Source organism: Lepidochelys kempii, chromosome 14 (genome assembly GCF_965140285.1).
Source record: "Lepidochelys kempii isolate rLepKem1 chromosome 14, rLepKem1.hap1, whole genome shotgun sequence".
NCBI lineage: Eukaryota > Metazoa > Chordata > Testudines > Cheloniidae > Lepidochelys > Lepidochelys kempii.
This window is the reverse complement of record NC_136393.1, coordinates 16,126,081-16,139,137: the sequence shown is the minus strand read 5'-3', so window position 1 is coordinate 16,139,137 and position 13,057 is coordinate 16,126,081. Positions and strand designations below refer to the sequence as shown.

At 44.7% G+C, this 13,057-nt stretch overlaps 1 protein-coding gene across 14 annotated transcripts in view; it reads left to right on the top strand.

Moving 5' to 3' along the window:
• Positions 1–13,057, top strand: part of EXOC7 (exocyst complex component 7) — a 43,938-nt gene that overhangs the window by 16,198 nt on the left and 14,683 nt on the right. For 3 of the 14 annotated variants that reach the window (XM_073311268.2, XM_073311270.2, XM_073311269.2), the window contains 10 exons: positions 2,259–2,351; positions 3,470–3,538; positions 4,836–4,981; positions 5,117–5,269; positions 6,311–6,409; positions 7,191–7,253; positions 8,269–8,335; positions 11,415–11,480; positions 12,228–12,348; positions 12,846–12,941. In XM_073311268.2, coding sequence (XP_073167369.1) covers positions 2,259–2,351; positions 3,470–3,538; positions 4,836–4,981; positions 5,117–5,269; positions 6,311–6,409; positions 7,191–7,253; positions 8,269–8,335; positions 11,415–11,480; positions 12,228–12,348; positions 12,846–12,941 — 973 coding nt within the window. Of the gene's footprint in view, positions 1–2,258; positions 2,352–3,469; positions 3,539–4,835; positions 4,982–5,116; positions 5,270–6,310; positions 6,410–7,190; positions 7,254–8,268; positions 8,336–10,156; positions 10,196–11,414; positions 11,481–12,227; positions 12,349–12,845; positions 12,942–13,057 lie in introns of all 14 variants that reach the window. The other 11 variants (XM_073311266.2, XM_073311265.2, XM_073311271.2 and 8 more) reach the window with 7 other exon arrangements.

Below are 13,057 nucleotides of genomic sequence, written 5' to 3'. Positions count from 1 at the left end.
AATTGTGATACAAAGTACCAGGGATGCAGCAGCATTGAAATAATCACACAAACACTTGCTATGTCTGAATGTGAATGCATCTGATTGTTTGTGTGCAAATGAGAAAATGCACAACTGACAGCGCAGCTCTTATCTGAGACAAGCATGTCAAGAGGTTGTGGGCCATGCCACTAGGACTAGCTATTCCTACTGATGTGTGCTGCATGCATGCTAAATGCATTCTTACTGACAACATGACAGATCAGCAGGAGTGATATCTGCAATTTACATTTGACTCCAATTTATAATATATGTGGGGAGAGGGGTTGCACGAATGTTTATAAAACCAGAGACCACCAGAAATGTTTCCAGGATTCATACACATTTTAGGCCATTGGAAACAATAAAATAAGTTCTGTTGTAAGTAAGATTTCTGAAAGTGCCTGTAACAAATTGGAGGTGTTGGTATGAAAAGAACTCATGTGTTTTAAAACTGCCCCAGATGAATCAGTTAGGATCTGGGTAGAAGATTACATAAAAACAAATACTGCAGAGGCCTGTGGAGTAAGTGATATCAATATAGGAAGTGGACGTGACTCTTCCCAAGCCTTTGGAATGTGTGGAAGTAAGAAAATTACCACCGTGTGAATTTGTTCTATTGAGATATTTTCAATAAGTGGTTAAGACCGTTTTGTAAATTGGTGGGATGAATCAGAAAAAGAAAATGTTGCAAGTGAGATGTTTTACTCAATGGTTAATGTTTTAGAATTGGGAAGTGAACTTAACACACTTGGGGTCTTCAACCCACTCCCATCCTACCCAATTTGGGAGCCTGATCTTCCCAAAGACATTCTACCTCCTGTGTCTCCCAGTTATCCACACATGTATAAACCTTCCCTTGAGCACCTGGGTAAGGGGAGAGGGAAGCTACCATTGTCCTTTGGTGGAACAGCTAGCACCCCTACGCCCTGTCCTATAGTTTAAACTTTGGCAGGAGGTTAGGATAAGACTTCTCACTTTTCAGACAGTGTAAACCAGTTCTCTTAACACTGATCTCCAGACTAGCTAATAGCACCTGTGATGTGGCAGCCAGAGTTGCTGCTGGAAGTTGGGCGTTGGTGCATGTTATGATTTTTTAAAATAAAAAGTGCAAGTTTTGCTTTGTATTTTGGCTATGTTTTGATTTTTTTGTTAATTTATTTGCATTTCATGTTAACCCTCCAGAGAGCGGCTTATACCTTTCCAAAGTTTTCAGTTCCACATTCATGCAGCAATGTGACAGCAGTATCTGCCTTGGGGTGTCCGTGTGTGTATGTGTCTGTGGGGTTTTCTGTTAATGTTCATACCATGAGCTAAAACTAACCTTTCCATATGTAAGCAGTGCTTAGTTTACACTTGACACTTTAATGCTTTCTGTTTTGTGCTTGCAGCGCTTCCTAGCCAGGGGGTCCAGCACCAGCTATTGTTTAATGCTGTCTGTTGTATTTTTTAATATTAATTGTCTTTTTCTGTGGCTTAATTGATTTGCAGTTCCTCAAAAGGATAGTGTCCTGGTGATTGGCTTCACCATGCCCCCTTTTACTCTAGAACTAGGGAAGGGGGATGAGAAGATTCTGTGCCCTAATCACTCTTTGGCTACTGGTGCCTGATGCTGTTGTTGTTAGCCCTGTACTGCAAGAGATTCTCCTTCACCTCCGCTGTTAGAATCCTCGTTGATCCACACTGAGCATGCTCATAAAACACCTCCCAGGGTGGGCATATCTTTCTGTAGTGTTAATTGCCTGGTCAGGTTTCTTGGTGTGTAGTAAAGGTCACTGGATGCCCTTGGTTTGTGGGGGACTGTTGGTGGATAATATGAAGGTTTGGACTGATCGTGAGTACCTGCTTTCACACAGCAGGGAATTGTCGTCTTAAGCATTTTGTGCCCAAGTTCAATCACAGTGTCCCTGGAGGGATGCTTCCTGGCCTCCTTTCTCAGCGGATTTGACCTTTTTCCCCCATCCCCAGTACCTCCGAAGCATGTTGAAGCTGATTCCACAATGCTTGGTTTGAGTTCTGCCTTCTCAAGTAAGAAGGAAGCCACAGATTTGGATAGGCCATTGTGTTGGCACATCTGGTACCCAGTTTGGGGTTCGTGTGTGTGTACTGAGCATGCTCACTGTTGCCCATTATAATCTCACTGGGTTGCAATGACTAGCACTGGTGGAGGGCTGCTGGTGTTTTTTTCTCACTCATTTCCTAGGTCTTCTTGTCTCTTCTCTTTGTGGCTCTGGTGACAGGCACGATCCGGAAGGCTCAGAACCTTCTGAAACAGTATTCTCAGCATGGTCTAGATGGGAAAAAGGGGGCCTCTAACCTCATTCCTATGGAAGGTAATCACATCTCTCACTCTTCACCCTTGGATCTTTACTATATATCAGATCTACTTCCCCAGGCAGGGCTTCCATTAGCCCACAGCCCCACTGTGTGGGTAGTGTTAACCTTTATCCTATGGGGATCGTAGGCTAACTTGACAAAGGAGCTACACTGATTGAAGAGTGTTAATTTGTGTAGGACTCAAAACATGGTACAAGATAAAGGAATGGAACATTAAAACCAGGGTAGCAAGCCATTCTTCAGCTGGCTCTGTAAGGTCATGGGCCAACTGATCTTGGAAAAGTCAATCCATTATACAGTTGGCTGGCTAAGGGAAGCTCTGCTCTGCCTTAGTGACATCCCCCTTGGTGTTTCCATCTCTGTTTCACTTTGCCTGAACTTTAAGAAGGCTTCAGATTGGTAGTGGCCCTTCCAACCCTGATAAGAATGTGTCAGACCAGCACCGGCCCAAGATCCAATTTGCTGTCCTCCTCCTCAGAGGTATGCACAAAAGGCAGCAACAAGCAAGTTTGCCCCTGCATCCCAAAATGTCATCCCTGGCTCTGCTGTCTGCCTGGGGACTTGAACAAGATGGGCAAGCAGAGAGATCACTTGCTTTAAAATATCTTCAGGCTCTTTCTATTCCTGTAATGATAAAGAGATCAGCTTGAAGGAAATGATTGCAACTTCATCTGCATATAGATATTTTCACCTATATTTTAGTTCACACAACTGTAAAAGGGACCTCAGGAGCTACAATTACCGTTTCAAAAACACTTCCCAAATACTGAGTGGCAGAGGTGACTGAGTTCTGGCTCTTAACAGCCAATGTGCAAATTGGATTCCCCATGCCCACTATCTCAGGTAGAGCTTGTGCCAAGAGGTGTGAAGGGCATCTTGGGCTTGGCAAATGGTATGTCTGGTTCACACTTCCTCTCAGGCTTCAAAGGGCTACTCCTGCTATGGTGCCCAGAGAGGGGACATGGGTAGGCTTTCCAGGACAGCATGTGTGTGTAGGTTTCTGACAGACTGAATAACCAAAGCTTGAAGTGGCTTCCGGCCTGCGTGAGCATCCATGCTGTACCCACCCTGGATAAACTGAGCCTTCTGTTTGTGCCGGCTGACATCTCACTAGGTCATGAGCATGATTTACGAGTTAAACACCTTTCCGATACCCTGAACGACAAGCATGGGCCAGCTGCTGGTAAGTACCGCGTCGTAATAACAAGCTGGCTAATGTCCCTTCTTTTCAGCATGTTTTGCGGAGTCTCTTAGCCAGTGACTTTCCTTCCATGTGGGCAGTCATGGAGCAGGGGCCATCTCTGGTTATAAAGCTTTTACTCTTGTCTGTTCAAGAGAACTTGTTCCTACTAGGCAGGCATGCCCTACTCTCTAAAGCAGGGGGGCCCAAACTTTGCCCAACCAAAGATTATCCTCTGTCTGGAGGGCTGTTCCTGTCTCATAGAAAATGGAACAGATTGCAGCTACTGGCTTCCTCAGTACTGAGAAGGAGCCAAAAGACTACAGGTCCCAGCATGCAATACTCCATTTTGGTCCTTTCTAGTCTGTAGACCACAATTTTAGAATTGTGTGTCATGTTTGTGCCAGACTTTGAGCATCCCTGTTACAGGCTGACCTAAAGGACTTCCATCGGTATGATGAGTGACTCTATTTCCATCACATGCCACAGATATTGGGTTGGAAAGGAACTGTGTATAGTGTCTGGGAGAAGCCAGCCCCTCCCCGGTTTTCTCGCTGTGTAGCAGATACAGGTAGACTCTTCAAATAGCAGATGATTTAAGAGTTCCTGGCTGTCCTGTGTGCACATCCAGCCCCATGTGGCAAATCTCATGCATAACCGTTCTGACATTCCAGGAGCATAGGATTTAAATGTTCTCCTGCACTCTAGTACTGAGCTGCTCTCCGTGGGGAGCAGATGTCTTCCAGGGAAGCATTGCATTCCCAGAAATGCCGATTCACAATGGCAGTAGTTCATCAGCGTGAGGGGTGAAAACCATTTAGACTCACTAAAAATAAAACCAGAAAAGGTGTTGAACAATTCACTGCAGTCCTCTCATCCCTTCCCAGTCTTAGAACAGCTTGTTCCTACCCCTAATAAATGTAGTCACAACCCTGCAGTCCTGGTAGCAAACATCTCCAATACAAGCTTTGTTGTGATGCTGGAGAGAGCAAATGGCACTCCTGCGTCCCTTTTTCCATAGCTTGAAACCTCCATGCACACTCATTACTGGGTGTGTATAACTTTCAGGAGCAAGTCTTATGGGGCAGGATCTGTGGCACAGTCTTGGGATCTGTGCTCAGACTGGTCACATCTGCACATGACTTTAAAGTGAAATATCTGAACTGTCTGCTCCAGAGGGAACCCAGAGAGCTGTATGTAAACCAGGGTCTTGGAATGAGAAATGTCATTGGTGGGGTCAATGCGACCCTGGAGGGATCAGTACGGGCCTGGCTCTCATATATTTGTGCTGTTCCCACAGGGAGGGATGACATGTTGGACATCGAGATTGATGCGTACATTCACTGTGTTAGCGCCTTTGTGAAACTGGCCCAGAGCGAGTACCAGCTCCTGACAGAAATCATCCCAGAGCACCACCAGAAGAAGACCTTTGACTCCCTCATTCAGGTCCCTTAAGCTCATCATCTTGGTTTGATTTGTATTGTTTGGTTTGCAGAACCATTCCCTGCCTACTTCCCTCTGTTCACCTGGTGCTTCCTGAGTGGAAGACACATCTCCCTGTTTCTGGTGGTTGTCTTGTAGGAGTCTCTGGATAACCTGATGATAGAGGGGGATAACATTGTCTCAGCAGCCCGGAAGGCCATCATTCGGCATGACTATTCAGCTGTGCTCACCATCTTCCCCATCCTCAGACACCTGAAGCAGACAAAGCCAGAGTTTGATCAAGTCTTACAGGTAGGTGGTGACTGGAGAAAGTCCTGCAGCTTTGTCTGTAGTGGTTCTTAAGTGACTTTTACGATAGCCAAAAATATTAAAAACCTTAGAACAGAACCCAACCAGCAATATGGTTGTGCCACTCACTAACATGCAGTAGACCCAGCTTGGAGTCCCAGTTTCTCGTTCCCTGAGCCATCAAGGACTGGGAATGATGCAGAGGCAGTTTGCTCTATCCCTGGAGAAAGGAGAATCGTGCATCAGTTAGTAACAGTTCTCTCCAGTTAAAGAAGTAATTTGGAGCTCAGATACCAGGTGATGGGCTATGTCTAGGTTCTTGTACCACACCTCTGACCACGCCTGTGGTCATTAATCTTCAATACCATTGAATCTAGTTAAGAATGTGCTCTTAAGGAAGTCTTCTCATATCATCTGAAAGGCTAGTTGTTCTGAGGAGGGGCCTAGCAGATGATGGTGTTAAATAGAGGTTCTTTTAGGTCAGAGATTGGTGGATTAAGCTCATTTGTAACAGCTGTAAATGGGTTTAAAAACTAGTGTGCCACTCGGCTGCAAAAAAACTCTCCAGGGGCCAGGCACTATGTCCAGCTTTGGTGAGGCTCCTTATCATTGCATTGGGTTCAGCTGTTAAATTGCCTCCTCCCCCTCACTGGTCAGTTTGAGCAAAGAGTCACTCTTTTTTCCAAAGGACACACCCTCCCGCCCCCTCCCCCCGCATGGTTGGAGATTGGTGGCCACAATGTGCAGCCTCGTGGCTGCAAGTGTTTTAAGAGGGGAAATCAATAAATTATAAAATGGGGATTCAGCTCCAGGCTCATTTGGGACTTCCCTTCTGCTGCCAGCTGAACCAATCAGTGGCATTTCTGATGAGAATCTATGGTTTACTAGACTGTAAATATTCTTCCAGCAAAGTCCCACCACTAAGGGAATTGAGACTGAGAGATGCCCTGAGGGATGATGGGAAGGTTGGATGGTGGGTGAAAGGGGAGGTAGTGACAGCCATCTTCACTGAGACATCTTATGCCCTGCACTGGGTCATTCCAGGGCACTGCAGCCAGCACAAAGAACAAGCTTCCAGGGCTGATCACCTCCATGGAAACCACAGGTGCAAAAGCACTGGAGGACTTTGCAGACAACATTAAGGTAACTGCCGCTCCACTGGTCTCTTCTTCAGTAACCTAAGAGAATCAATCACCAGGCTGAACTGTGGCGATATTATATTAATGAACAATGACCTGAGTTCAGCTTCCTGTTTCTTCTGCGAGATGGCAACCTTACCAACAACTTAAGTAATTCAAGAGCTGCATTCCCTTCATTGCCTTAGGTATCAGTTGCAAAAGAAATGCAGAGTGCTGACTTGTTAGGGTAAGGAGGAATAGACTTTGCTAACCCTTGTTTTAAAATGTATTTATAATTAAACCTGCATTGTAATGCAGTTCTCTGTTTAATGTTCCTAATGCACAGTACTGCAAATCATTTTACAGGGAAAGCCAAGACTGCACATACATTTTGAAAATGACCTGAGATCTTTTTTTTTAAAAATAAGAAAATATTTGAGTTAAATTTACCTGCCCCAAATTTTGAAACAGTCTCCAGCTAAAGGGAGAGTTCTCGCTAAATCAATCCATTAACATTGGTGAACCGAACTTATGATGACCGTAAGATAGTCTTTAATGAATCCATACGTTTTGGAGCAAGCAGGTTTTGCCTTTAGCTGTCTTTTTCCGCCTTTGCTATGGACTGCTTTGAAGTTGTAGCCTCTGGTCACCAGTAGATGGGGTTGTGAGCATTAGGGTGAGGACAATATTGAGGAAGCTTGGAAAAACAACCTTGTCAATAAACTTGCCTGAAAAGCAATGTTTGATTTTTTTTTTTTTACTTTCATTAACTATTTTATCTGTATCTTTCTCTCCTCCCTTGTAAGAATGATCCAGACAAGGAGTATAACATGCCGAAAGATGGGACAGTTCACGAACTCACCAGCAATGTATGTGGCAATGATCTGAAACGTCCCTTTGTAAAATCCACTCCTCTCTTCCTGCTTACATCAGTCCCCCAGAGACCAGTATCTCTGTTTCAACAGGAGCAACAGGGAAATTGCATGTGTTTAAATTAGGCTGTCTTTGATATCAGTAGAGGAATTATTTGGCTTCCATTAAGAGATTAGGTTTCATGGTTTCTAGATTCCTGCACTGATTTCTTGCCCAAGGCATTAGGGTAGTATGTGGGATGCAGGAGGCTGGGGCTGCAATTAAAGGTTTCTATGTGTCCCACCAAACCTGGGAGATCTGAAGATAAGATGCAGTGCTTGGACACTGCACAGATATAACATATACTTAGCCAACAGCCTGGAAAATGCCTGTTTTTATTGCTAAGCAGAATGGTAACTGTCAGTATGTGGATGGGAGACTTCCAGGAAAAACAGAATTGCAGGATATAGTGTTGGTGATTCAGTACATAGCGCTCTTCCCTGGCGGTCTTTACAGAACCAGTGTCCCAGCATGGTGTCCCAGCGTGGCTCTGTGCTGCTGCTGGAGATGCCGTGAAACCAATTCCCTGACCTCTTTTACATGTTAATTATCAAATGGTAATTCTTGGAAAGGGAGGCCAACTTCAGTGGCTTGGCCAAACTCCAGCTGTAGCTACATCCTTCTGCCAAAATTCCCCCTTTACTTACTATTAAATACGTTCTTCCTCTTCACTTCTAGCCCTAAACTGTACTGTAGCTGTGTACAGTTAAAGAGGTGCTGTCTTCCACCCTGGAGATGACTGCATTTCAGGTGACCTTTGTACAGTTGGTACCTGTGTAGGTTTATAAAGTGCTTTGAGAGCTGACAAGATTTTATTAAAGGCCACTTTAAATGAGTGTACTGTTGTTTCTTGCAGGTTTGTGGCTGACTTTATGTGGGTGAGGGCATCTTCATTGTGTTTAATAAGGGAGGATAAGAAACCCAATGTGAATTCCGTTTGACTTTTCCTCTCTCTTTCCCCCTCTCTTGAAGGCCATTCTCTTCCTGCAGCAGTTGCTGGATTTCCAGGAGACAGCAGGTGCCATGCTGGCATCCCAAGGTACATGCATGGGACTCCCTGGCTGCAGGGGTGACTTTCCCACAATGTTTGAGCCATTTTCCTGAAGGTTAAACCTCTTTAACAAGAACTCTCATTAGCATGCCAGCTTCTCCTCTGCCAGTAGATTGTCTTATCGGTTGACCTGCCATGACCTGATTCCTGGAGAGCTCAAGGGGATCTGCAGTTGGTTCCCTTTTCGCCTTCTAGATGTGCTGCCATCATGCACAGCTGGGTAACCTTTACTCTCTAGCTATGAAGTGAGGTAGAGTAAGATGGCTAACAAATGGCCTGTCCTATAAAGAATAGGCAAGGCAGATCAGTGCAGATCTAATCTCTAGAGTGAATTATAGAATAATAGTTGTTCCAGCTGAGTTCCTGGTAGTGAGGTTTGACTAATGAGGAATTGCATTTTACCTGTCATGTTCACACTATGCCCCCTCATGCAGTCATCTCTCAGTAACAGCAGTCAGAATATTCATATCAGTGGCTAACCCATCTCAGCGACTATCTCCTCAGCATACCATCATTTCCTCCTCCACTCTAACACCTGCTCTCTTTCCCTGATAAACTATGTTCATGGCAAAAGACATCTGTGGAGTTAACTCTTTCATTGACCAAAGAGATGGTGCAAATTCAATTTTCTTGTTTGTTTCCTGAAAGATGAGGCTCACCTTATTTACTAAAGGGAGGGAAAGTTGCAGCTGTGTCACAGGGAAGACAATTGTCGTAGGAGACCATACAAAAAGTTTACAATGGCCTTTAGTGTGGTTCATATCCTGAAATGCCTGGGAAACCATCAGACTGAAGCTCATTCAATTTTTAAATATAACATACTGTCCCATCAGGTGTAGAAAGATGGTGGTGGAAGTCAGCAGGAGAAAACGCTGCTTCAGTGAGTTTCCTCAGTAAAATGATAGGTCAGAATAATTAGACCTTTGCAGGCTTCCAGAGCTGATAACTCAGCTTGGCATCTGGTGCCTCAGAACTGGCAGTGAGCTGAATCGTGACCAAAGTATTATAACCTGTTCTCTCTCCTCCAGGATCCCCAGTGTCAGAAGCACTCGTCTGCCTTTGCCGATAGTGTTCTCATGCAGCACCAACAACACGAGGGAATTCTATCATTGAATCAAAGAAATTAGCCCCACTGCCATTGGTAGCCTAGCCCAGCACAGGGTACCTAACCCTGCCGGTGCAGAGTTGTTCATCTCAGTAAAGTTTTCTATTGCTGTGGCCACTTTCTTAATTCTGTCTGAAGCGATTGGCTGGTGTTTTGCTCTGGTGAAACGTTTCACTCAAACATGAGTTTTCACCTGAGGACAAGTAAGTGTGGTGAACACCAATACCAGCTCTCTGCCTGCATTGAACAATACCCAGGCAGACTCTGTCTCATCCAGACATACCACTTATATCCTAGAAAGGGTATGTAGCTCACACTAAGGGAGGGGGCCAGAGCCACTCAGTTCTATTCAGCAGTACCCAGTTTGCTTGGGGGACCAATCCCACTGAAATAATTGACTTTAACAGGAGTTTGGTCAGGCCCTTGGTGATACTTTTTATCCTCTGAGTGATGACAGTGTTACATTACATCCTGCCTTGCGCTAGTACAAAATATACATTTCCTCCTTAATCACCAGCACCATTTCTGTGGTCTTGAAGGAGCGAATCCTGCCTGCTCTGCCATCAGCTCCGTGGCTGCTCTGTGTTAATATCTGCTTTGTTCTTCCTGACGGGATGGTGGTCTCTAACCTGTCTTTTTGCACTTTGCATTTCTTTCTCTCTCCTCCCTCCCCTTTTCTCTCCGCTCTGCCTTAAACTTTGTAGTTCTTGGGGACACATACAATATTCCTTTAGATCCCAGAGGTAAGCAGAGTGTGTGTGTTACCCACTCGACATGTTATATCACCTTTGACTATAGTTGCATATTTCTGTTGATTCTTAAACCAATATCTAATGATTAAAAACCAGTTGTCTTTTTTAAAAAATGAATAACCCAGAAGCTCCCTGACTCAGTGGGAGAGGGGAGTCAGTGTTGTATTACAGTGAACATGTGGATGTGGCTGCTAATTTGTAGGGAGGATGTTAGTTAAAATGGGATAAAGTCTGTATCATTGCACTGAATTCTCTCTGTTATGCTGATGGGGACAGGCTTTTCCAGGGGGAGTTGGCCCAATTGTTCTGTCATGCTGTCCTTTGCAGACCCAGCTCTTTTTTTGACAACTGTCCAGACTTCTTACAGCAGGAAAGACCCTCTTCGCTTCATTGGTGGCTGCCACCAGACCCAGCTCCAAAAGCAGTTTGGGATTTTGTTACAAACTCAAAAGGCTCCCAATCCTTCAAGCAAACTTGGTCTGGCTTACAGCCATGCGGAATTCTATGGGCCAAGTTTTCCAACAGTGGCCTCTGTTGGACTCTGCTCACGCACTGTTTCCTGACCATGTGGCCTGCAGAAGAATATTTGTGTGTGCACTTTTAAAACATTTGCACATGCAGGCAATAGAATTTACACAAGCCAAGCCCATCACCTGTGTGGATGGGATATGGTACTTGAACAGTGCTTGTGCAGAGCCTGGGCAGGCTGCCATCAGCAAGGGTGGTGTTAGCTGAAACTTTCCAGAGTGGTGCTGCTTGTTTGGATTAATGTTGCAGGTACGGTACAATAAGTGCTTGCTATTAACAAAAATAACTTCTCTGTTTCTTGGTTGAGAACATCTAGTGCTAAAAAAAGACCTTTTATTACATTCAATTGCTTGATTTCTGATTAATAGGGTGTCTTCTATATCTCAGTTCCTATTCTCTTAATCTTAAAACGATAGTAAAGAAGGAATAGGTCTGTCCCGTAGCATGGCTTTCTAGCAGTAGGTGCAAATACTGGGGTCAAACTGAGTGCAGTCTGTCCTTTCTTGTTCTAAATAATCTGATGCGTATCTGGGGTGAGGAGGGAGAGTAATTTTCATTGACAACTTGAGTGGCATTATAATTCCATAGCAACAATAAAATGACTTGTTTGAGTAGAGGCAGACTAACCAAACCAGGCTCCGTGGGTGGCATGTTAACTGGTTTAAGGTTCTTTTCCTTACAGAGACCAGCTCTTCAGCTAGCAGCTACAGTTCTGAATTTAGCAGACGTCTGCTCAGCACCTACATCTGTGAGTATCATGCACAGCTCTCCCTCAATTGCTTTCTCCACACCTCTGCTTGTGCCCCGCAAGGCATGTTCTCTGGTGCAGTGTTTGGACTGTTCAGATGGGTGGCACAGCTAAGGCTGTTGTAGTTGCCGTTAAAGTTATTTGACTGGTAATTCTGGCCTGGGACCGAAGTGCCAGACTATTACTGAATTCAGCATGCAGCAGCCACTTAGATGGGGCATGTCAGCATTAAACTTGGTTGATGTCAGAAGAGAGGTCCTGGGCCAAATTTAGCCCTGGCACGAGCAGATGGAATACTCATTGATTTCAATGGGAGCAGTGGCTGCTGATGTGAGGGCCAAATTTGGTCCTCTGCTGCTAATGGAATCCATGATGGCATGCAATACATGGAGATGCCACTGTAGGAAATGGTGCAGCAGGGGTACGAGCTCTTGTGCAGCTCTCAGCTGCTCCTTGAAGGAAATGGTTGCATGAGTACTAGGAATTGTGCGCGGAAACTTCAGACAAGGTAGATGTGCAATTGTGTGCATTTTGCACGCCTAATTCATGTCCACGGTTATGATTATGTCTACAAATTATTGAGCAGATTTGCATGCAGTAGATGTATGCTCAGTTGTACGCCTAAAGATTTTGAAGATTGAGCCCTGTATGTTATCTTCTGTAATAATAAGGTATTGTGGGCCATCATCTTCCGCAGTCTTGATTAAAAATCCTTTGTCCTCTATTAATGTGTTTTTTCTCATTAAGGCAAAGTATTGGGCAACTTGCAACTAAACCTTCTCAGTAAATCCAAGGTTTATGAGGACCCAGCTTTGAGTGCCATCTTCCTGCACAACAACTACAATTACATCCTTAAATCCCTTGAAAAGTAAGTGCATCTCTCGACAAATCCCCATGTATTCCAAACAAACTGAATTTCACTGCTGTGGGGGCTTTAGGTTGAGTGTTGTGGGCGTTTTTTTGTTGTTGTTTTTTTTCCCCCTTTTTTAACTCCAATATGTTGAATGCATTTCCTCACTGGTTTATCTTCTCTGGTATTTTTTCCCCCTTTGAAACTGCCCTTTGAAGTCTTTCTTACATTGCACAAGAGGGAGGGAAAGACAGGCCTCTGAGTGCATCAGATTCTTTCATCTTCTCAGCAGTAAGAATCCAGCACTGGAAAGCATCCAGCTTGGAGCAATTTCTGTGTCCTGGCTTGTACGTTCTGAATGTTGTCACTCCAAAATGGGGGATTGTTAATTTAAAAAGGGCCAAGGGGCCTTGCTAATGAAGGTTTGAAACCCCACCACCCAATTAGCAACAGTGGGTTGGCAGGAGATGAGCTGGTTTGTGGGTGTTCGATAAGCTCTTCTCTCCTTCTACCAGGTCTGAGCTAATCCAGTTGGTGGCCGTGACTCAGAAAACAGCAGAGAGGTCTTACAAGGAGCACATTGAGCAGCAGATCCAAACCTACCAGCGCAGGTCAGGAGGGATTGTCTTTTCTCTTTCGTTAGCCCTCATTATGGCTTGAGAGACCGTCAACTCTCTGCATAGACCTTAATGTCCAGTTCTAACTGAGTGGTGGGAGAGAACAGTAT